Raw genomic sequence first — 25,812 nt, 5'->3', positions numbered from 1 at the left:
TATGTCGTGCTACTTGCTGAAATTGGATTTCTGGCCACTACTTCCCCTGGTTTTTGTTATTGTTGTCGTCACATCGTTGCTTTTTAGTCACCGAAATGAGAGAAGCAGGGGGGCATTTGTTTCCATTCCTGGTTTTAGTACGTGTAATCCTTTTCAATGATTTGCACGCCACTTCAGAGGACATTTGTCGGCCTTGGGCATTAGTCTCAGGTTAGTCGTTCGTCCTGTCAAGTTGAATGCCTCAATTAGGGCACTGGCTTGGCATGGCTTGGCTTGGCACGGCTCTCCCCTTGAAATTGGAATGACCTGGCACGTGTTTTTATTTTTATTTATACTTTCATCTTTATCTATATATTGTCTAATTTTAATGGTCCATCGCTCGAATCTCTTACTCTCTATCTGCGTTGCAGAATGGCAAATTGCCCAGGTGCCTGCCCGCTCTGCGTGCCATGGAAATGGCGCTGCGTACCAACTCCTTTGCCACGCCCCCCCGCCCACTAGCTGGGGCCGAAGGAAGCGCACTGGACACGGAGGACAGCGACGAGGAAATGGAGTACATGCCGCCATTGCACAGTAAGTACGAGTGCACTGCGAGAAATGCATTTTGGGAAAGTAAATAAAATAAATGAATAATAAAAAAAAATAAAATACTTGTATATGTCACATTATTATTATGATTCGAATAAAACTCTGCCGTTAAATTTAGCCACAGTAAAAAATCCAACTAAAAGCCAATATAGCCACAGTTTTTCAGCGTGTACGAGTCCCTTTCCCTGTCCAGTGGCAAATTCAATTAAAAATTTTTGAAACTGCTCCACCTGCACGTGCGTGACGAGCTTCTGACGGCCAGCAATGATGGTCGGGAGCAGAATCACCTGTCCTGACTGTTATCCTGGCTACCATCCTGGCTGCCATCCTTGCTGTTATCCGGCTGCTCTGGCGGTCCATTGGTCCAGTCAGAGCCACTGTCAGGCGTTTCAATTTACTTTTATGTTGCGCAGCCTTATCGCGGCGCAAATTGAAATGAAATCTTGACACAATCAGCATGCCCATGCCACCGGCAGCTCAGATTCCCACATACAATTAAGTTAAACGCTGACCATCAATTATGGGACGGGCTCTAAGGCAGCTGGGTGCCACTTCTACCCGGCAATGGGCAAAGTTTCCAGCCAAAAAATATATGTATTTAGGTATATTTTTGCCAAGCGAATAGACAAGCAGGAGTAAAAGCAGAATAAAATAGGAGAAAGCCAAGTCAGAGCGACAAAAAATTGTCAACTTATGCGAAAGTGCCTGCCCTTTTACCCACCGTTTTTCCCCGGATGTTTCGCTAAAGATGATATCAAAAACTTTCCTGTGAGCTGGCGGCAAACAAAGCCGCTAGCACTGGCAAATGGCCTCGAAATCTCCTTCACTCAACTCCCCCCGTCTCCTGTTTATTTATATTAATATTTTTATCATTTTATGACGACTATACAAATGTGAAAGACTCGTCGTGGCCTGACCACCTTGAGCCAGGATTGCGGGCCCAAAAAACTTTTTGGCCTCAACTTAAATTCACTTTATATAGTCGTTGTGTGTTGTGCTGTGTTGTGTTTTGTTGTGCAACCATATTATTAATCCGCTGCCAGAGCAGCATTTACATTTCATTTGTGCGTCCCGCCCGTAAATATGATAGAATAATGAATATATAAATCACATCGAAACTTTTTGCGTTCCGCCTTGTGTGGTTGGTGTTTAGCATATTATGTAATAAATCAATACAGCGGGATTTATGGGTTGAAGATTCGAGTAACTCTTTTCGCCCAGCCAACTATTAAAGGAATATAAAGACAAATTAGTAATTAATATTGTAATATATAAAAAAAATTAGGAATTATATAAGAAGTAAATTTTGTTTCTATTTAAATTTACAAAACAGATCTTTGCTACAAATTATCTTGTAACTATTTAAATCGCGTTTAGAGGACGAAATGCAATCTGGATAAAGTATAACTTATAAAAAATTTATAAAAAAGTGCACTACACACATTCCTTAAATTATTTAAAAATCATACGTATCTTTAAAATTATCTAGTAACTAAATGAAAGCCCTATATGTAAATCTAGTTAAGAGGGTTACAAATTCAAGGGGAAATCTGCATCAGCTGGCTTCCGTCACTTCGTCCTTTTCGTTCTTTAAAAAACCCCGCGGCAGCAGCTGTAAGTGCTTCGCTTTGCAGCTGTTCCAATTTTTAGTGTAAATAACCCCGGCAACAGCAGCCTTGTTTTTGTCCCCTGCTTGAGTTTTCCCAGCCCCTTTCCACCACGCTTTCCCTCTTCGGCACACTTGTCAATATGAAAATGTTGCTGCTGGCCTCTGCTGATGTTGCCGGTAGCGCTGCTTTTGCCGTTACCGTGGCTGTTGCATTTTTTCGCTCACCTGAATGTTTGTTCAGTCAGAAAGTTTTGATTTATTTACGACGCAAGTTTTACATTTTACACGACACTCGCCTCCAATTACACGGCGCTGCCACAGGCACTGCTGCCAGCAGCAGCAGCAGCAGCAGCAACAGCCCTTCCAACTGAACTCATTTGCACCTCTACACTTGCAACAACCCTCGGCTGCAGGCTGCAGTTTTAACAACAAAAAAAAAGGAAAACTGAAATACTTTCCTTCAGATTTTAATCGCTCACGTGAGTCCTGCGCCAGGATGTGTGTGTGTGTGTGTGTGCTTGTGTGTGTGAGCAGTTGCTGTTTGTGTTTTTACATATTTAGTCGCAGGATAATGTGTCGCCAAGTTGCTATCGTCGTTGCTGTTTTACTTCCCGCTGCTGCTGTTCATGTTGCTACTGCCATTGCTGTTGCCTTTCCCCTCGTCACGGTGGACTGGGCTATTTGCATAATGCATCAGCTAGAGATCCTGCCAGCCAGGCCTACATGTAGCCAACAGGGAACGACAAATACCTGGGATAAGTCATTGCTATTCAAGTGTTCAATAGAAGGATTACAGATTTTTATCGCAGAGTAGTGGAATATTGAATAACCCTCTATTTTAGTTAGATAAATAAAGTTTTTATAAGATAATAAACGTTCAGTAATTTTTAAAAGTGATTTTCTTTGCTTCAAACTACTTAAAACTATTTAATAAACAAAAAAATAAATTAAGATTTGATACCTTTTTTAAAAATTATAATTGTTGCGAATATCAAATTGATACTTGGAATTGTATTTTTGTTTGTTTTCAGTCTGGAAAAATCTGGATTAATCATTTAAAAAGCTATAAATTTAAGTATTGTGTGCTTGGTCATTCAAATTACTTACTAAAAATAGCTAGGGTAATTTAGTTAAATAAAGTTAAATCTCTAAATATATGAGAATTCATATTCTTAATGTTATTCTAACTCTTCTTGATTCAATGTGGGTCACATCATTCAAAAATACTTGTAAGGCAACTTGTAGGTATAGATATGTTTTACAAGGAACGTAATTAGTATGACTCACTGGTTAATCGATTTCCGTCATCAAACCTTAATTAAAATGTTATTTATGCATTTTAAGTGATGCATGCGACAAGTTCTTTGCTCAAACCTACTTTAACCCTTTCCCGACTGTTTTCCGATTTGCTTTTCTCTGAGCTTAACCCTTTATTTCCTGAAGGCTTGCATTGCCGCTGCATGCAACGTAACCGATATCTGTTACACCATCGACGTCCTTTCGTCCTGCAACGAGTGTTTGTGTTTGTATTGGTGTTTGAGCCTGCCCCATGAATATGCAACGCAGAGTTTGCCTCGTTATTCCGCCATGCGAGTTTGGTGGGGGAATGGGTATCCGATTTCGCTTTGCGGGAAATCGATCAGGAGAGGCCGCTTTTAGATACAGAAAAGAAGATTGTCGCTTTGCCGGCTCATCTCAAAACTACAGTGTAACATATATGGACTCAACAAATAGGCCTTTCAGCAAATTTAAACTTTTAAGTAAGTCCACAAGTATTTGTTTTAAGAGACCATTTTATTTATAAGCTTTTCTTTGAACAACTAAAAATAAGAAGAAAAATAAATATATGGAGACTTGATTTGTTAATGAAATATTTACTTACAAAACAGAAGTTATTACTGAAGTAAAAAAAAAAAACATATTGGAGCGTAGAAAACATTTAGCTTGATGGATTCGCTTTTAGCGACTTAAAACCAGAAAAATTATCATTTGAAAGGACATGATCATATCTAAAGAATTTGTAATTTAAATTATTACTCACAAAACTTAAATTATGTGTAAAAAAAAGTTTAAAGTTTTGTAAAAACTATTGTTCATACGAGTAAAAACGGTTATATTATATTATGCGTTTGTGAATCGACTTGGGGAACTTAGAGCTAAGGAAGTCCGCCCGTAGTCATTGTTTGAAGTGACCTTGAAGTGCTGCTTGGAAAAATTCGCAGCGGTCTCCTTTTTGCCTTTTGCCTGACCGAAAACCGAACCGATTTGCGACTCAGACTCAACTTGGCCACTTTCCCCTGCACATGGCCGCAAAATGCTGCCCAGACTTTGGGGCCCAACGTCTTCGGAGGTCTGCCTCTAATACGCTTTTGGTGCAGAGTAACAGTTGCTAAAATGTTTCCCATTGTTTTCACGCTCAACAAAAGGCAGACAATTAGTTTTCTTAAACGACAAATCAAGTAGAAATTAAGTGGTGGCGGGCAAGGGCAAAGGCAATGGCAAAGGCAGCCGTAACGAGTTGAGTTCTGCGGGTGGTTGATTCATTGGGTGGTTCGTTGGGTGGTTCAGTGGGTGGCTAGAGAGTGATAACAAAACAAAAGTGGATTATTGGCTCTTGAGCGCATAAACAATGGCATGTGGGCTTGTGTGTGTCTGGGCCTTTGTTTGTTTGCGTTTGAAAACACTCCATTTCTCATCTTAGCATAATGAGTAAGAAGGCGCTAGTGTAAGCCCCTGTAAGAATAATTCTTGTTAAGAAAACTGATAAGGCATGCTAACAGAGCAGTTTTGTATAACACTAAAGTGTGCCATAATTTGTTGCCATAATGTAGGGATATATTTTCAACAAATTTTGAAAAGAAAATCCTTAAGTCAAGACAGCAACCTTTTCGAATTTCCACGTGCGCATGCCAGAGAGAAAGATTTTCCTGGCTAAACTTCGGGCCCGCATTCGGGAGTTTTCCTTTTGGCCAGCACGAGCGGTAGTCAGTCGGCCAGGATGAAAGGATTTCGGAGCGGCAGCGACGCCGGCAGAATAACGGTTTAGCGACCGGAGCGGTACGATGTGTTGACTATTTGTGAGGCGGACGAAGGCGCTTCGCCTTCAGTTTGAATTGTGTCCTCGTTAAGAAAGGATATTCGTTACATTGTTGTTAAGTTGTTATTATAATTTCTCAAACAAACCAACCAACCAACCAAAGCAATCCAAAGGCAAACCGAAAGCCAACTGCTCGCTAAAGAGAATTCAAAATAAAAACCGAAAAGTAAGAAAAAGCGACAAATGAAAAAAGGAAATCCAGAAATCGACGAAGTGAAATAAACGAAAGCCGAACGAAAAACTAAACAAGAACTGAATGATGATAAAAATAAATTAACATATATACAAAATTTTAAAAACTTGCATAAAATAAAAATAAATTTAAAAAACCTCTTTTATATATTGATTTTTTTTAACCAACTTCTTTTAGTTATTATAAATTATAGTGTTTTTAAAAATGCTTTTGTTTGATTAAGAAAAAAAAAAGAAAGACTTTTGTTGCATAAACTTGCCAAATGTGTTGTACCGAAAAGTGTGTGGATCAAAATGTGTGTGATATTCAGCTTACTTTTTAAAGTTTTTAAAACTTTAGAAATAATTTTTTCACATAATAAATTCGTTTTGCGGTGTTTTGGGAATCGCTTAACCCGTTTTGGGTTCCTTGGCTTCGTTGTCACATAGACGAGCATCGATTTTGGCCATATTTACATAGCCAGCCACAACGCTTTTTGCGTGCATGTATTTTGTTGTGCCTGTTGTGTTTTTGGCCACATTATGTACAACTACAGGCGTCTGGCACTTCGGCTTGTGGGCCACATAAACCGACAACGAGCAGCCAATAAATGCTGCCGACTGGTTTCCTATATAAAAAGGACACTGCAGCTGTATGTGATTCATACTCTCGTTCTCATTCTCCGGCAGAAGGCACACACACACACCCTGAGAATGCTGTGTGTGCCGTATGTATTTTGTATTTTTGGTATGGCCCCTGCACTCGTCCTGGTTTTTCATGCTTATTTTTGCCATTTTTTTTTCTTAGCCGCGAGTGCTTCCGTGTGTCCTGGGCTCTCGAAATAAACATAAAAATATAAGTTTATATTTATATTTATACATAGCATTTGTCTGTCCATGGGCGAGATATAAAAACCGGAAGCGTCTGATCCTGACACTTGCCAACACTTGGGGCGTACAGGGTGTCAGGACTCAGGACTCAGGATTCAGGACTCTTCTTTTGGTGTCGTAAAACCCCAGCTCGGTTTCTTGTGCGTGTTTTTTTGGCACTTGTATTCCGCTGTATGCCGCTTCTTTTATTATTATTGTTATCTTTTTTTTTCGCCGCGCTGAGCTGGCTGAGCTGTCTGCTTCTGCTTTTGGCACTTAGACATTGCGTTACGCGCATAACTTTTTATTTTTTGTTGGCTCATGTTTCGCTTTGTATGCGTATGCGAGCACACACAAATCGTAAAATATTAAATTTAATTTTTCAAATGATGTGTGAATGGCTTAGTCTTGATATATGATAATGGCCGTGCGCGCGGCATCCATAAAAGCAGTCAGTTTTATTTACTTTTCTTATGGTTCGAAGGACTTTGATCACACTAGCAGCCAGGCAAACATAATTACCCGTTTTGTTTGTTTTATGCTTATGATTTTCAGCATTTGTAGCTATTCTGCTCAGCCTAAACCAAAATATTGTGTTTTAATATTTCCCTAGAAGCAAAAAAAAAAAAAAAACCAAGGGAATCCACTTGTCACGAGTGCTAGGGATTCTGCCTGGGAACATAATTCAAAAACCAAATGAACTTTTCGAAAACAAATTTCATTGGTCTGTGATAAGTGAAGGTCAAGAAGCTAAGAGGAAATTTTTTATGAAAACTAAAAAGCTTAAAAACTAAAACCAACCACAAACAACACAAAGCGGAACAAACGTCAAGGACAACCACAAAAAAGGCAGCATTTTCCAAATTAGCAAAATTGTAGAAATTATTTAATGCATCAAAACGTTTGACCAAACAACAAGCAGCAGCAACACCAGGAGCAGCAACAGCAACAACAGTGCGGTTTCACACAAAGGCGGCCATTAAAAAAAACCAAAAAACCTAGCCAAATTACAACACAATTTATTTATATCATCAACTGCAAGGCGGCAGGCACTTCATTAAGCATCAAAGCGAGCTGCGTGCAACCGCAAAACGTGCAAATTCCGCACCGCAACAGTAGTAGCAGCAGCAACAGCAGCAGCACCACTTAACCATTACCCCACTGCACCACCAGCCGTAAAATGTTGGCCATGCCCACGCTGATGATGCCAGCCACCGCCCAGATGACGCTCAGCGCCGCCCATGGAAAGCCCTACGAGACAAAGCTGCTGGCCATCCACCAGACGCACCTGCAGCAGCAGCAGCAGCAGCAACAGGCCCCCGCCCCCCCGCAGCAGCAGCAACAGCAGCAGGTGCCGCAGCAGGCCGGCAATGGCAAGCAGCAGCAGCAGCAGCAGCAGATGACCATTGTCACCACGCAGCAGCAGCAGCATCCGCAGTCGCAGTCGCCGCATCAGCATCAGCACCAGCAGCAGCAGCAGTCGCAGCAACAGGCCGCCGCAGCAGCCGCCGCTGCAGCCGCAGCAGCGCACCACCAGCAGCAGCAGGCGGTGGCCGCCGCCGTCTGTGCCGCCCAACAACAAGCGGTGGTGGTGCAGCAGCAGCAGCAGCAGCAGCAGTACCAGATCCACTCGCAGCAACAGTCGCCGCAGCAGCAGGTGCTCTGCATCTCGCCCAAGCAGGGTAAGCCAAAGAACCAGAAAACTATATACACCATTCTTCTCGGAATGTTCTAAATACGTTCAGAAATCAAAGAACCCGAATACATATTAGATTTCATTTTACAAGTTCATAAACAAAAATTTAAGTTCTAAAATAAGTTATTTTACTGAATTTGGTATAATATTTTATGATGCTATTAGAATATTAAAATAAGTTAAGTTACGAAATACTAAAATAAGTTAAAGTCATTTTAAATGTTTTAACATAAGTAAGTCATTCGGGGGCTTAAAACAAGCAATAACTATATTTTATTGATGGTCTAGGTTCAGTCATTAAATCCTTACCTACTTTTTGTTACTTTTAAAAAATACTTAAAATTTCAAGAACTATAAATTAAGACATTTTTTTCTTACTTTGATTTACGAAAAGAAGAAGGTTGAAGAAATACAAACAAAGTTCATGCCAGTACAATTTACTTTCCAGCAATAGTAATTCCTCAGAAATAACTGTTACTAAATTCTCTAAAAACCTCCCACCGCCCGCAAATTCTCGAGCTTATACTCACATAAACATTAACGCGTCCTATGCGTAATTGTCATAATCGATATGATGATGGGGCAGGCAGCTAATAAATTCGTGCCCCAGACTGGGGAACTCCTTTGACGATTTCCTGATGGATGAGTATTCCCCCATCGAGGTGTGGGCTCGCTCCATTTGTTTACGAGGACCTCCAACACTTTGGGCACTTATCGATTGGTTTTTATTGCCAGCCTACGCCTATGGCCGTGTTCCTAGTCCCAGGCCGAGTCGCAGGTCCTTACAAATTTCACGAGTTTTACGAGCAGCTCGAGCAGTTCAAGTAATGCTTTTTATGGTTTCGTCGTAAAAGTCGGCCAAGCCTCTAATAGCTGTCTAATGTTGTTTGGCCTCATAGAACGAGGCCCGCGTGTTTGTCAAAGTTTACGTTTTCACTTAGACTCTACGAAAAACACAAAAAAAAAATAAAGGAAGGAAAACACCTATCCGTATCACAATTATAGAACTAAAGGTGTCTGTCTGCCTTTGTTGCTGTGCTAAATCAAATAGAAATCAATTTGAAATTATTGACAATTTCCACATTGGCATTGGCTCAGTCAATCGACTCGATTCAATTCGATTTTGATTTCCAGTCTCTGATTCTCCGATTTTGTCATAGTTGGCATTCTGGCTAAACGAAAGGCAAACAAACACACTCGTAGGAAAAGCAAACAGAAGGCGTGGGCGGAAAAGTAAATACTGGGAAGGGGGCATGGCCCTTGTCTGTCTGCTGTTGTTTCTTCGTTTTTTTTTTTTTTTTGGTTGCTTCTTCTTTGAGCTATAGTGAAAAGTGCACGACGAGACGATTCAGTCAAGTGCAGCGGACAACGCGGCGTATACGTAACATTTAAACGCACGTCCACACTTGACCAGCTTTTTCTTTTTTTTAGTTTTTTGCTGCGAGACGGGGAATTGAAAATCGAACTGTACAACTGTAGAAGGAAAAGTTTCTTTTCCAAGTTTGCTGCCGTTGCTTTGCGGCAAATTTGTTTTTAAATTTGCCGAGTGGAGTGTCTGCTGAAATTTTCAATTGAATTCGTTGTAAGATGCAGAAACAAATTGCCAAAAAGCGAGGAATGTGCAGGAAAGTTGTAGTATAGTAAGCTAACAGACAAAGGCGCACTGTGCCAGCTTGCCAGTTGAATTTGGCTTATAAAGTGGCTCCCTTTTTGTCGGAGTGTCGCAACCGGCAAATGTCGTCCTTTGTTAAGGACGACGCTAAGGACGTTGACTGATGCGTTGGCACAGCTGCCAAGTAGCCCCATCATTGTTGTTCTCCCTCTTCCATTTTTTTTTTTGGGTGCGCCAACTTTAAACAGGTGATCGATTTTTCTCTTTGTCACTTTGCCCGCTCGAGACGTAAATTTAATAAAATGTGTCTGGTTGAAATTTAATCCGCTTGCAGGCGGCTTGCGACACCTATCAAACGTAGTATATATTATATATGGCATGTTTAAATTATAATATCAAGAGGAAATAAAATTGAGCGCGTAGAGCTAGCAGATTATGGCTGATTTTGAAGCCCATTTAGCTGGTTCCAATCATGGAAATTATTATATTATTTTATTTAGCCATTTTTTTGCGGCTCTGCATCAATTTGCATATTAATGTTTTAGCTCTGCAATTGAATAAATAAGCGTATTAAATGTTTACCCGCAGTCAAAATAGACAGTTATATAACTAAAATCCTTGAATATATTGGAAAACACTTTGAATTCCGCTACAGAGAAGCCATTAAGAGCCCTGTAATTAGGCTAAATGAATGCAGAGCTACAGTCGGGGCGGAAAAGCAGCCTTAAAGTGGAAAATAAATTCAGTTCGGCGTCTGCTGCTGAGTTAATGCATTTTCCGCCTCCATAAGCAGACACAAAGAGCGATTCGTACCGTACGGCTTCTTTTCTAGCGACTACGATAACGATAATGATGATGATGATGGTGATGGTGATGACGATTATTATTGGCAGGCAGTGTGCATTGCATGCCGAGTGCATTTTGTCAACCTGCTCGCTCGCCGCTAACTCATCGCCCATTATCGTCATTATTTCGTGGCCGTTAAGTACGTTATCCTGGTCTTTTTAACCCAGCAGTTATTATAGTTTAGTATGCTGAAAATATGCCTTCTATCTTGGCACTTTTTCTGCCAGAACGCCTCGCTCAATGGTTTTTGAAATTGAAAACTATATATCAATTGGCCTAGGCCAAGGGGATAGTTTGTCGACCAGACCGAAGGCATGTCCTTTGTCTGGCTGGGTCTCTCCTCTTGTTGCCTTCCTCTGCTCCTTTCTTATGGGCTTTCATTTATTTGCTATTAACCTGTCATTGTTCATTTTTATTATTGTGCGGTTTTTATGCTCGCTTTTTGTCCTCGTTGCTGTCCATTTGTTGTTGCAATCGTGTCTCGCGGCATTTTTTCTCTCTCTCGCGTGTGTGTGCAATAAATTGTTATTATCGCCGGGTTGCAGCATGTCGTCGTCGTCCTTTTGGAAGGACTTTGCCTTGTCCTCCGCAGACCATGCAAAAGATTTATAACTTTTATTATTATTGAAGCTTATTTGCCGCTTTATCTGGCCATGCCCCTCTTTGATTCTTTGGCTCAGCCATAGTTTACGACTGGAAAATCAATCATACGCCATGTTTGACGCCGAGTCAAGCCAGCCGAGCATCACCTGCCAGTTTGGAGGAAATTGCGATGGAGAACCCTTTGTTTTCCTCGCTTGTCACCGTCCTTTTGTATTAATTTTTCACCGCCACCCGACACTCATTGATGTTGGCTGTCATTAATGTCTTTGCCCTGCTGTCCATCCGCTGTCCACTTTGGCAGCGACTTTGTCTGGCTGCAAAAAGGGTGCCCGAGTGCTGCTCTTTTTAAAGAATCCCCAAAGGCTGCACTCGGATAAAATATCACTTCTTTTAATATTTTGTTGGATTGGAGCTTGGAGCTTGTAAGTTGTCCTTTTTAAGTAGCAAGTTAAATATATGGACATGGCAATCTCAAGAAGTTATCAAAATGTTAAGACTAATGAATATGCTTAAAATTAATATGTTTTCTAGTGAGGGTAATGATCGCCCTCTTCGAATATGCTGAGATAATTTTATAGGTATATCATATATTTTTTTAAGAAAAGTATGTAGAGATAAATTCAATTTCGAAGTGTCTTAAATATCATATGAAAATACATATTCTTGCCACTAAATAGTATCCAATAAAAAAAAAATAAAAGAGACCATTCATATGGAACACACATATATGGGAACTGTTTTTTCCTCCGTGTGAAAGCATATACAATACAATATATGGCATTCCGTAAAAGGAGGAGTGGGAAATTCCCTCCAGGCTGGTCACTTAATTCAGTGGGAGGCGCAAGTGGGCCATGGATTAGTATGCCAAGTGACGTCCAGCGGCTGATGCCTTGTTATTAAGTGGACGCTGCAGTTCCACTTCTTGCAGTCCCCTTTGGACAGAGGGTAAAGTTTTTTACAAACGTCACTCCTGTCCGCCTGATTTTCCCGCTTTCCCCGTCATGCATTTCCCTGTCTTTCTGGGCTCCTTTGTCTTTGTTTTTTTCTCTGCTAAATGCCAGCAAACAACAAAAGCAGCATAAGGCAGTTTGGACAGCCGGGATGAGCATACAACTACGTAGCTAATACTTTAGCAGCCGGATTAGGTTCAATTGGAGCGAGCAGGGGGATAAAAGGGGGGCGTAAGCGTAAAGGGGCGTAAAAAGAGAGACATCCTGGTTGTAAAAAAAATCTCAAACCCACACACACACACACAAACACATTCACATGCAACAAGGACTGAAAAAGAGAAAAGGAGAAAGGAATAAAAACTGTTGTAGCAGGCATTAAAGTTTAAACGTTGGTAAATTCCTACAGCTTCCGCTTTGTTGGACTTCATGACAGTCACTGCGGGGACAATGGACCGCTTGACTGGACAAGGCCAGGTGGATAGGATAAGGGATCGGGATCGGTATAGGGATAGGGACAGGGGATGCGGAATGTAGGATGGGAGGTCCTGTGGTCCTGCGGTCCAGCCAGGTGCGTCGATGTGCGTGATGGGTGCAAATGAAAGGACGATTACAAAAATCGATCAAGTTGCCTTTTAAGAGAGTGAGAAAAACAAGGCAGAGAGTTAAATATCGTATAACAACTTTGTCCTCTAAGCAGCCATCCTTTAAGGAAAAATTCAACTTGGATTGATGGCAAATTTAGTTAAAACTTGTTCTTGTATCTCTCAACTTTAAAAGAGCATTTGTTAAATTGATGGGAAAATTGGCCTTTTTATTTAACCCTTTTTTTTATTTCTCTCTGAATTTACTAAATCAGAATCTGAGGTGTATATCATTTAAAGCGTTTGTTTAATAAACGGGAAACTTAGCTTAGATTTATTTTATTTTTATTATTTATACTTGACTATTAATCACTTAATTTGCTACATCAAAAAATCAGGTGTATATCATCATTAGCATTTGCTTAATTAATGGGAGAAACTTTGCTTAAATTTATTTTAAATTTATTTTAAATGTGTATATAAATCAAAACCTGAGATGAATTTTTTTAAAAGGTAATCTTATTGTTATTAAAGGCGGATTAGGGCAATACTTAAATGAATACAACATCATTTTTTCTTTTAAGAGTATTTTGATTCCTCCTTTCAGTTTAGGACCTCTCTTGCTTTGTTTTCTATTGACTCTTGGTTGCTTTATTTTCAAACAATATACCAGTGACCTTTAGCTAACGTTAAAGTCGGGTATTCGCGTCTGCCAAAAAAGCCCATAAAACGTGAATACTTTTGCCCCAGAAGCGCTGCATTTGTTTGTGCGCTGCGGTCGCAGATAAAAATGTTTGGCGTGGCATCATAACACACACATGCATATATGGTGCCGCCATTGTGCTTGGTGTGCTGCGGGCACATTTACAGTCGCATATACAATAGCATCCACATTCACATCCACATCCCTGCGCTCGTAATTTCGCAATCGTCAATCATGATCAATGTTTTATACAAAGCATTTTTAATGTCATCCAGACTCGAATCGCCGACTCACATGCAAAAATGTCTGGCACTCTTCCTGTGGAAAAATCGATGCTGCTGAGCTGTTCCGTCTGGCAGGAGCGGCTTTAAGGTCCGTTTTTCACCGGCCAGTGGAAAGTTGGGGTTGGGGTTGGGGCTGGGGTTGCCCAAGGGGTTGGGGTTGAGGTCAGCCGGGGGTCAGTTGGAAGCTTGGTAGCCGGGCAGCCATTTTGCCATTCGGGCTGCACTGCGCCTTTGTCTTTGTCTTTTGGCGCCTGTTTGGAGGCTGTCGCAGCCACAGGAACAGGACGCAGAAACAGAAACAGGCTTTGGCTTTGGCATTGGCTGTGGCTGTGGCACTGGGCAACTGGACAACTGGGCACCAAGCACAATGCAGCAGTCAACGCATTTGACATTGTCAGCCGAGTTAGACAGTGCTGTGGCTCGGTTATGGCTTAAAGGGGGCAGATCAAGGGAAAAAATGTATTTAAAGAATATTTTTCTTTAGTCTCTTTAAAACAAAATTGAAATGATAGTTTAACATATTTCATTTTTATTATATATGAATATATTCTTATTCTAGAAGTTTTGCAAATTAAAAAAAAAAACTAAATAGTCTTATTGTTTTTTCCATTTTGAAATCAAGCGTATTTATTATTTTTAAAAATATTATACGTCCATTAATTTTTTCTGAATGCTTTAAAATAAACTTACTTACTTACTCGAACTCTAAGCTTCGATTTAAGTATTCATATACAAATCAATAAAAACAGTTTCTTAGTTATTCAAATGGGTTCATTAAAAATAAAACTATCTTCGGAGAGCTATATTTATTAAGTTGATTTATTGTAACAAGCATACCAATTTTTCTAAAGCCGTTTAATATTGGGTACTATCAGTCCTTCAAAATAATTTAATTTTAGAACAAAATTTCTCCCAATCTTTTCTCATGTCTGTGTGACCCCCTTAAAAATGCCCCAAAAGCAATGTCCTTCTGTTGCTGTTTGTGTTGGCTATGAGATGGTGCTATCTTGGTCATCCTCCGGCCATGACCATCGTCAACAGGATCCTCCTCGAATGACTAACAGCAGCTGCGGTGCCTGACGTCGACTGAGGCAGAGGCAGAGGATTCAGCAGGAGCCACCGCACAAAAAGCCACAAAGCCACATCCGTCTGTGCGCCGCTTGGGTCGCTCGCTGCTCGCTGCTCGATGCTCTTGGGTCGTGGCCTGTCCTTTTGTTCTGCAGCTGCCGCGTGACCTGCCAAACAAGCCGAACCACCCAGGCACCACCCCAGCACCACCCACTGCCCCCCTGGCTTTGTGGCATCCGCGACAGTTCCCCGTTCGCTGATTTGTATATTTCGTGGCAGCATAATTTATTGATTGAGTGTTTGGCCAGTCCACAGCAACCACCGAACCACCACCGCCGAACCACCACCTTGACCCACCCAATTCCACCCATTCACCCCTTCTCACTACCAAATTCCGACTTTCAATTGTCATTGCGAATATTTCAGCTCGTTCTTTTTTGCAGCGTTTTGTTTTGCTTGCCCTGCCGGTTTGATTTTGTCAGCTACGCTTTGTTGCGCTTTTCGCCAGCTCTGTCTGCCCCGCTTTTCCTGCTTTTCCACGCTTTTCCCCCTCATCTCCTCCCTGTTAACAGTGTTTTTGCATCCAAACTAACACAAACCGCCGACCCACCGACTCCGCTGAAAATTTAAATTGGTTTGTTTTGTACTGCGGCGGCTTCTGGTGCACTGGCAAAAACAAGGGCCAATATATTTATAAAAAAATATACATATAAATAAGAATTTTTTTTTATCAGCTAGTCAAAAAAAATTTAAATACAAACAAACCAATTTTACTTGACCGAAATCTCTATTGTTTTGATTTTACCTAATAAGGTGTCTTAGAGTATGCAACAACATATTTTGGGTGCTAAAGTTCGTGGCATTTACACCCTTCTTTGGACACCTTTTAAAGTCATTTCGAAACCATAGTGATTTCTGAGACATTCCTCATATTATTTTATTTTACAAGGACATGTCTTGTTTTGAGAAAAACACCACTCTTTTTGTGACACTTTTTTCAAGTGCTGTACTGCTTCTGTTTCCAGCAGCGCTGCCATAAAATTGCAAATTGCAATGCGCTGGCAGGTCTTGGTCTTTTCCCCCGACATTTTCCCTGTTTCTCCCCCACTCAAGATGTCTGGCTGACATCAGCGTCATGTTGCGCATCGTTGACAAAGTTACTAGAAACTGTGGTAAATTTTATTTGAATTTCCAATGCATCTGCTGCCGCTCTGCTGCTGCTCTGCTGCTGCTGCTCTGCTGCCGTCTTTCCCCCTTTGCTAACCCCAAAGCAGCAGCAGCTCGTTGCGGTTGGCAAGCGTTGATGAATGGAATGCAGTTAACACCCGAAAAGCATGGAGCTTCCTTTGATTTTTCTCCTAACTCACCGTTCGCCATGTCTTTTAGCCACCAATTAATCATGGCCCTGGGCAATCAATTTCTGCTTCATTAATGATCGCAGCCAGCCGCAAAAGATAAGCCAGGCAGAGCAATTTTTAATCATAATGGCATCTCGGATCCAAACTTGTTGAGGAGCGTTAGCCCGCATCACCGGATGATGGAGTTTCAGGGCCAAGACAAAGATAACATGTCGAACATGGGGCCAAAATAAAAGGCGTGGGAGGTGGCACGCTTTAATGATAACAATAAAACAGCTCGCAGAGGCATCAATGTCACACATGAGGAGTTGGGAAAGGCAGGAAACGGCAGGAAAAGCCAGGAAATGGCAGGAGAAGGCAGGAAAAGGCAGGGAAAGCACCAGCACAACTTTCAACTTTTACAGCAGGGCAACAAGAATAAAAGCATGAGGGTGTTTTTTTGAAAAATTGTGACAGCAGCTTCTGCGTTAAATCAAAAAATTATATAGTCATATAGTCGGGCGCACACATGGCCCGTAAACAGGAGCAACATGTTCGGCATTTAGGTGCGGGCTGGTGGGCCAAGTGATAAGAACGATAAGGACGATGGCAGGGAGAAGCCATGGCTGGCAGAAATTAATTTATAATAGGCATCCTTTACGAGATGACAAGGCTGCTGAGCAAGATAATGGCATCAAAAGGCGTAGCTCGTCGGGATTTGTGGAGCCCCATGTTTGGCAAATAACGAAATTACTTAACGTCGACGCTGGAAAATAGGATGAGGTTTCTAAGCTGCTAGCTGCTGCTGCTGCTGCTAATAAATATTTTAAAATGGGAAAATGTTATTTTTATCAGAGGGTTAGAGAGAGAATTAATTATGCAAGACGAGACGGTGGTCAAAAGAGCAGTCAATGAACCCCAGAAAGATCTGCTTTTCGAGCAAGTAATTTGGGTTTTATACCTGTCTCGTCTAGCCACTCCTGTCATCGGCATTAACATGCACATTAACTCACCCCAGCTGCACAAACACCATGATTCCCTGAACCCCTCAAAACCGATGGCTGATACAGGGCGCGCGCAATAAAACGTGTTTTATGAGCAAATTATGTTTATTAGTGCGTCACAATGTCAACATTATGCACGACAAAATACATATTAAAAAGTACATACATATAAAAAATGAAATATGAAGCTTCTCACAGAGGGCCATAAAAGTATGGCTTTCTCGTTTTTTTTCTTTTTTTTTTTGGCAGCCAATTTCGAGAGTAAGGTAATTTCAGAGCCCACTCAAAAGCACCGCAGGCCGAACGAGCAGATTGTTGGTCAAAGGGTGGCAAAGGCAAAAGGGCAAAGTATAAAAAAGGAAAAAGGACGAGATGCAGGACTGCAGGCATTGTATTGCGGCCTTGTCCGTTGTCTACATTGTGGCAGCAGATATAATTCGATTTGCAAGCTATCCCCATCCATCCCACATCTGCCGTGCCGCACGAGCAGCACACGATTCGAATATGAAAATGAAAATCATCGTAAAATTTCTTGAGGAGAAAGAATCCTTGTGCTCACTGGAAAAATAACGTGTGGCAAATAAGGCTTTAGTTAAGATAAGCACAAGATTTTTTCTGAGAAGTATTCCTAAGCAAAGCATTGCTTGTAATAAATCTAATTAAATGGTTTTACACCTTAAGAAGGATTTTGAGTACCAGTACTTAACGAATATTGTTTATACTTATCTCTTCTGTAATAATATCTTTATTCCTCACTCATATATTCTTTTTTTTAATTTTGTAAGTATTTTAATTGAATAGAGAAGAAGGCTTAGAGTTGCAAATGTCTTCTGTTATTTAAATATCTTACGAAATTTAAAATCAAAGACAATGTTAAGCTTATGAATTTTTTTTGCTTTGTTTTTGCATACAGATTTTAATGGTTTATTAGTAATATTGTCATTATGGTGAGGCAGTCTTTATATCTAATTTAATGTATTAAATAATTGAGATGAAAATTGAGAGCTTTTCAAAATTTCTCTCTGTGTAAGCGGCAAATGTTGGAGCCAACGAACCGTACAACAACAAGCAAATTACAACAATGGTCTGGCCAACATTGTTGCATCAGAGAACGCGCCGCGATGCATGCTAAAAGTAATGCACAATGACAAACGCTCGGCCAGAACCACCACCATTGTGCCATACCACCATAACATGGAACCACCACTACCAACACCACCGAATCCGGCTAAAATCCCCAGGGGGCGAGTGCCACAAAGACTGGGCCAGCATATAAAAATAGTGAGTGGCTGATGGAAGGAGGAGCGTTTCCTTTTGCCCTTGCCTTTGCAGTTGCGATTGCGATTGTTGCCCACGCAGGACGGCCAACGCGCATGACGCGCTCCTCCAACCGCCGCAAACTTACTGGCTGTGCCGCTGCACCACCACTCTTGGCGAGAGCCACCTAGAGCCACCCAGCACCACCCACCAGCGGAAGCTGACGAAATGTTGCCGATGAGCATTGCTAACGATGTGGGCAAGAACAACACAACGCCTACGAGGACGAAGCGCTGACGAAAGGACGAAAGCCAGGACGAAAGCAGCACGAAGGCTGCTACAAAATTGCAGCTAGCCAAGCCAAGCCAAGCCAGCCAGCTAGCCACTTTCTTCCTGGGCGGCAATTGCATTATCTGTTCGTGTCGTGTGCATTTTTGTTGCGTTTTTATTTGCCGTCTATGTCTATGTCTATGTCTTTGTTGCTGCTTTTCCATTTTCCAGCTTCGGCTGCCTTCATTTTCCGCCCACTTTTTGTTGCTCGTCGTTTTGCTCGTCGGCGGTTGGGCGTAAAACTTTTAAATTAGAAATTTTTGTTAGTAGTTAAAGGGGTGGGGGGAAAAAGTGAAGTGTTGGGACGCCAGCACTCAATAGTTTTTTACACTTTGTTAGTCGCTTAGTTTTTGTTGCGCAGCTTTTTTTTTTTTAGTTATTCTCCGCTGCATTGTGGTTTTCATTGGCACTCTCCAGTTGCTATTAATTTTTAATTTTTTCTTTCGCTGTTGCCCTTTTCTATATATATATATATGTGCCAAAGTTTTAATGCAATATGGGCTAGGGGAGTCTGAATGATTGGTAAACAATCCAAAGGCTTATGGGAAATTGATGAATTCAAAAGGCACCTTTTTTTTGTACGCGCTGACACAAGAAAACCCATTAACATTGTGTGCCCACAAAAGTAGGCTTCCATTGTGCTCCACCCCAACTTGCTATTACCTATTTACCCAGGTCTGGAGTTTGACAAAAGATGAGGTGATTGAAATTTCGCTTCACAAAAGGCAGGACAAAAAGAGGAAAGCTAGAAAGCCAGAAGCCAGAAGCCAGAGATAATTTCAGCAATAGGCGTCACCTAATGGCATTCCGCAAATTGTTTGCTGGATTCACTGGCAAGGGCAAGCGGCTGTCAAAACGGCTGAGATTCAGGACTTCAGGACTTACTTCCTTTACTCCCACTTTCTTTCCCCCCCCTAGTTGAAATAAAAAAGTAAAAAAAAAGGTTGTCATGCTGCCAAGTAGCGGCGAAGACGATGACAAAAAACAACAACTTAATACCCAGCTGATGCCTATTAAGCACAGCATTTGTGGCACCACCACCCCACCCACTATACCACCCATTATGCCACTCACCCACCAAATCCCACCCACTGTGCAGCACTGCGTGTGTCTTGCCTTGATTTTGTGGCTGTGATATTTTCATTTGCTTGATTTGTTTTGGCATAATTCTACCATCTTGTCGACGTTTTTTCATCTTGTTTTGCTGGGCTTTGGTAAATTATTGGGTCTTGGTATTGCTATTGGTATTGGTATCGGCAAACCGCAAATCAGCAGTTTTGTCTGCTATTGCTGGCATTAAGCATTCGCCAGGGTGGCCCGTTCTCCCCACTAATTTGGGCTTGCCAAGTGACGATGCACACGTAGCAGCAATAATTTCGGCTAATTGCTCTCTGAACAGCAATTTAAATGCGAAATGAATTCAGTAGGTTGAGGCTTAGGGCCACAGCACCACGCCCACACAAGAGGGCCAGAAAAAAGTTTCATTTGAAGCTGCCACTGCTACTGCTACTGCTGCAGTTGTAATAAAATTACGCATACGCAGCGTATGCGCCCACTGCTGGCCGCATATTAAAAACGAGTTTGCCGTGGCCAGACAGACAACTGGACCAGACCAAACCAGGCCAGACCAGACCAGCCCCGACCAGACCCCTATTTTTGCACAACTGGAATCTGGACGAGTATGTCGAGTATGACTTTCATTGCAATTCATATCTGAGCGCAGACATCGCTCGGCAAATGGCTGAAATTAAATTCGTCTCTCGACTGACAAATGTCCCCCGAGTGGGCAAAACCAGAAAAGTACTTGACGATACGTAAAAGTCAAGTCAAATTGCAGTCGTCCCCTCTCTTCATAAGTCAGCTTGTAATGTTGTTAAGCATCCAAAGATACTGTCACTGTATAGTGGCCACAGAATTGAATGGAAAGGGGGGCGGATCCTGGGGGAGGACTCTTCTGGCCGTATCTGCAGCTTTGTATCTTTAGTGCTGCCGGCATGGAGTCGGCAACTTCAACTTGCCAGGGGTTTTTCCCACTGCTTCTGGTCTTTGCTTGGGTTTGCTTGGGTTTGCTTACGTTTGGTTTGGGTGGCTGAAGAGCAGCTGATGTTGATGATGATACACACTCAAGTGCGCTTTGGGTACAGCAGTTGAGTAAATACACAAACGGAGGGGGTCCAAACACACACACACTCACGCTCTACACACACACACACACACACACACACACACCATATGCGCAATATGGCGAAGTTGACGTTGACTTTGGCGCTGTGGCCGCTTTTACTTATTTATGCCAATTTTTGGCCTGCGTGTGCGAGTGTGCCTCCTGGATTGTGGCTCGTTTGTTATTGTTGATTCTCTGCCGGCTTTGCTTCTATTTAAGCATTTAAAGCAAAATGCTACGTGAGCCGAATGTTGAGAGACTTGAACAGCACCCCGCCGCCACCTACACTGCAAAAAGTATGGACAAATTTAGACACTAATTTAGGCAGCTGGCATTTAAAGAGGTCTTGATAACGAGAAAATTATGGGGCTTCATTGGCATTGTAAATATATAAGTTTGAGGAATAAACTAAGAAAATGATTAAGAAATTGTATTACAATGCTACCTTTGGATTAAGCATACTATACAAGACAATATTAAAACAATATCAATTATATTAACACTTTTTTATGATGTGGGCTCCGTTTGATATATATATATATGTTTATTTTTCAGGTATAAATTAGCAATAAGTTCATATACAAATTATACAAAATTTGAAATTATTTATATATATTAAATGGGCTTTATTTAATTTTTAAATAGGTGCATATTTATGAGGGTTAAGCTAAGATTATAAAAACCTTCAAATGATTTGTAAATGATATACAATTTTACCTTTGGATTGATAATTTAGTACATTTAATTTAAAAATCATATCACCAGATATTTGTTTCATCATTTTTAACTAATTTTTATATGGTTCTTATTATTAATATGATTACATAAATTGTAAAACGATTTAACGAACGTTTATAAAAACACTTATCATATGGTAGTTATTATTTGGTACAGTTAACATGAGAATCATATAATTTGTTTGTTTTCTATCGAATCTATTAATGTATTTATTTGTTCTGCATATTTAACTAATTTAATTTTGAGTTAGCTAACATGTCCCATTACTGACTGTAATATGTCGCTTTTTAAATTCTACCCCTTAACCCACTGACTCCCCGGGGACATTAAAGACCCCTAAACCAAACCAAACCAAACCGAACAGAAACATTCACAACCAACGAACCAAGCAGCCGGCACAAATTTAACCAACTGAAGCCACTTGGGAATCGCTCTGACATCGCTCTCCCGCATTGGTTTTATTTCATTAGTTCTGCGCCAATTTAAATATTTAACGAACATTGCCAGTTGATAGCATTTGCCGGCAGCTTTAAATTGACAAAAGCGAAACGGAGAGCGGGATAAAAAAAAACATAGAAAAAGAACATGACCAAATGAACGCGGCTGTGGCATAGATTAAATTTCCGCTCTTATGAATGCGCGTAGCTAATAGAAACGGTGGTGCTGCTGGGTGGTGGTGCTGAAAAATGGGTGCTTTCTGCTAGAAATTCTGGGGAGGCTGTGACAGCACGGGAGCTGCATATATTTTGAGCTAGGTCCCTGCTGATGCCGCACATCCGTGGTCCCCAACCGGCGCTCGTCAGTTTCAAATGTCCGAAAAAAGAAATCCAATTTGCCCGCCGTTCGCGTTGGCAATGCCCCATGGACATGCGTTAATAAAAACCAAAACAAAAAAACAAAAAAAAATAGCCAAAAAAAGTAAAAAAACGGCGGGCCAAAACAACAAGCACAAAAAACTGAACTGGCGACGGCTGCAGACCAGCCACCTAAATCCAAACCCAAATCCAAATCCAAAACTGCGGGGCCATGGCCATGGAAACGTGTAGAAAATAAAAATTTCTATTTAAATGGCAAAAATCAACAAATGCAACGCAAAACAATCTAAAACACAAATCGAAATTAAATGACCGCACTTGCACACAAAAGCGAGCTACACACACACACACACACAGCCAGACATCTATGATACACAGAGAAAAGAAACGGGGAACATGGCAAAAACAAGCCACTCGTGGCCAGCAAAAAAGAGCGAAAGTTGGAAAAAAATAGAAAGCAAGTGACTGAAATAAAGTGCAGCAGCTGCGCAGCTGTCCACAAAAAAATAGGAAAGGGTAACAGGGTTGGTAAGAGTTTGAAGGGGGAGCGGCAGAGGGGCGGTAAAGGGGGCGGGGCGGCCAGCTTGCCGGCCGCTTTTCCATGTATGTGTTAGCCAAATGCTAGACGCGGGTTGTGCAATTTCAACATTTCATTCAGCGACGAGTTTTGAATTCCATGTTTGCCTTTTTGTGCGTTTTTCTCCCCTGTTTTGACTGTTTTTATTGTTTGCTAAAAATAAATGGGAAAACCCCTTAACAGACCTTGGATTTGATTCAGACTTATGCCGATATTTGTTTCAGATATGGACAACCATTTCTCTTACTACAAATATTTGCAAATGAATATAAAGTACAAACTAAAATGCTGTCAGTTAATGTTTCTAACCAATACCACGTAAATTGTTATGCTTAAGAGTTTTATATATAAATATACTCAAAATTACCTAGTTTCGCACCCACTTCAACACTTTTCCTACTTCTTTTTTCAACCAAATAAATTAACTGCAAACGAGTGAAACTAAATAAAGTCACTTTACCGTTTTTTTTTCCATAAAAAAGAGCCACAAACACTTTACAATTAACACTCCAATGCCCAACGAACCCAAATCCTTATATTGCATACCCTACTAAAAGCCAGGTAGACGCATATGTACAAATCATGTTTAGAGTTGGGTACAAAAAAGTAGTATCTCTGCCACTATTACTATTTTCGGGTGCCTAACGAGTGACACTGGGATATAAAGGGAAAGCCCCCGAATGTGTGGATATATCAACACCTACACCTACAGTCACAACAATAACAACAACAAATGGACAAAAACAATAAGGGTATTTGGGGGGAGGGGGAAAAGAAAAGGGAAAGCCGGTGGCGGCGGAAAATAAAAACGGTAACCGCAATTTGACCCAGGTTTTTACTTGCTTTACATTTCGTGGCGCCCGACAAATATGCAGATTGGCACACAGGGAGTGCTTTTGGTCCTCCACCTGCGACGCGTTTACCTCTAACATGTGCTATCCAACGACGACAGATACATTTTCCGGTGGGCTGGTGTTTGTTTTCACCCCCTGTTCATCCACGGCCATCCCACAGCCACCCCCAACCCCTTTGACAAACGCTTACAGCAGCGTTAAATGTTCAAAAGGGGGGTTGCTGGCGGGGATGTTGTCTATAACTCGGTGTGCGTTGGCTATAACTAACCTCAACCGAACCCAATGCAAACACATGCCCACCCATCAGGTACAGCGAAAGAATTTTGTTTTTATGTTCCACAATATGTTATCGATATTGGACACAAGATGCTGCCAAAGTTATTAGTCTGGTAAAATCTTTCAATTTTTAGAACAGAATACTCAAATCAGAAAGAAATTCCAAAAACATACGGATGTAAAAACCATTTTGCCCAAAAAACACTTCTTATGACACCACAAAAAAGTATGTTATTAATATAATTTTAATTTAGCATTAAATTCAATTTATGTAAAAACAAACTTTTTACTTACCTTATATAAAAGAGTGATAAATAAGAAAATAGTTTGTTGTTTATGTAATTAAATAAATACATTTTCACTTTAAAATTCTCCTTTCTTCTTAGTCACCGAATTTTCGCCCAGTGAACTGAATAGATTCCTTAAGCCAAGTTTGGTTTGTTTTGGGCCAGTGCTGGTTTTGTTGTTCGTAGGCCGGAACACACGCAATTTCCATTTCGCAGTGCCTCTGTGTGTGAGATTTCTAATTTATAAGGCAACTTGTTCTCGACTCAACCTTGCTGCATTTCTTGGCTGTCCTGCCTTTTTTCGATTCCAGCTACGCAAATTCGTTGTCGTCTCCGGGTTTTTAGCTACTTCTGCTACTTGTCGCTTCACACGATTGTCAACCCCATTGGAGTTGGAAAATAGGAAAATCGAAAAATACTGAAAATAACTGTACTGGCATTTAAATGCGAATTTTGCACGCGATCTGCAAGCGGAATGTGGGGACCACCCTGCCACATTTAAATCAAATTATTGACATTTGCTTAAAGGCCGGGCGCTTGGTGACTCGCATACAAATGATTTAAGTTTGGCCGGCACTTAAAGTCCTCGAGGACGCAGAGTCAGCAGTAAAAAGGACCCGGGACTTGAGTCTCTGATAAGAGGCGAGGATTCCTGGGGATGATGATGGTTCGAGTTGGGCTGAGTTGGGCTGAGTTGCCCCGGGGGCAGCAACCCTTTTGCCGCATTTGCGTTCGCCTTTGCTTCTGTCATGTTTTGTTTTTAATAGTTACTGAATCTCATTAGAATTTAGATGAGTCTTAATGAGTCATTGTTTTACACGTTAGACGAGCGAAGAAGACGACGCCGGTGGCAGCCAACACAAACAGAAGCACAAACAACAATACCACCCACACACAGTAGCGTAGAGTAGAGTAGAGTAGAGTAGTGCACTGCTCCCAAAACTTTACAAAGCCAGGCACAAAAACATGAAAAGGTAGCGAATTTCCGCGCGCAATTTCCCAACCCCAAACCCTTAAGACCCAGTACACAGACACAACGACGGGGTAAGCGAGTCACAACACAATGAAAATTTCATTTGATCTGCGCGACGCGACGACTTGATGAGGCTGCACCACCCAACCAACCCCAACCACTTTTTCCGCAAGGTTGTTGCCACCAGAAGTACACAGAAAAAAAGATAATATATATATATAAAAATGTGTCACTTGTTATTTCAAATAATTGTTAAGGGAATTTTGTTCCTTAAATTGTGTTACAAAATTTCAAAGAGTATTTTTTTCCTGTGCACTTACACAATAGAAACGACTGGGGCTCATTTAAGTGGCAACTTAAATGCCACGCACACTTGCGGAAATGATGCTGACTGCGAGAGCTCGGTTATCTAAGACTCGGGGGGAAAGGACGAAAGTAAAAAAAAGTGTAAGGAAAGGTGGCAAAGGATTGCGGCCTGGCAGCTTGTGGTAATCAGCATTAAAAATCAGCATTATCATCGGC

The 25,812-nt window shown here is 41.2% G+C and overlaps 1 protein-coding gene across 7 annotated transcripts in view; it reads left to right on the top strand.

Moving 5' to 3' along the window:
* The window catches only part of LOC128252227 (uncharacterized), a 69,536-nt gene that overhangs the window by 21,010 nt on the left and 22,714 nt on the right, over positions 1-25,812 (top strand). For 4 of the 7 annotated variants that reach the window (XM_052979802.1, XM_052979795.1, XM_052979821.1 and 1 more), the window contains exon 3: positions 411-573. In XM_052979802.1, the coding sequence (XP_052835762.1) occupies positions 411-573 (163 nt within the window). Of the gene's footprint in view, positions 1-410; positions 574-5,297; positions 5,461-5,671; positions 8,018-25,812 lie in introns of those variants that run through there. The other 3 variants (XM_052979838.1, XM_052979832.1, XM_052979846.1) reach the window with 3 other exon arrangements.

The sequence above is a fragment of the Drosophila gunungcola genome, chromosome 3R (genome assembly GCF_025200985.1).
Source record: "Drosophila gunungcola strain Sukarami chromosome 3R, Dgunungcola_SK_2, whole genome shotgun sequence".
Lineage (NCBI taxonomy): Eukaryota > Metazoa > Arthropoda > Insecta > Diptera > Drosophilidae > Drosophila > Drosophila gunungcola.
Note: the sequence above shows the minus strand (reverse complement) of the source record. Positions and strands in the feature narration are given on the sequence as shown.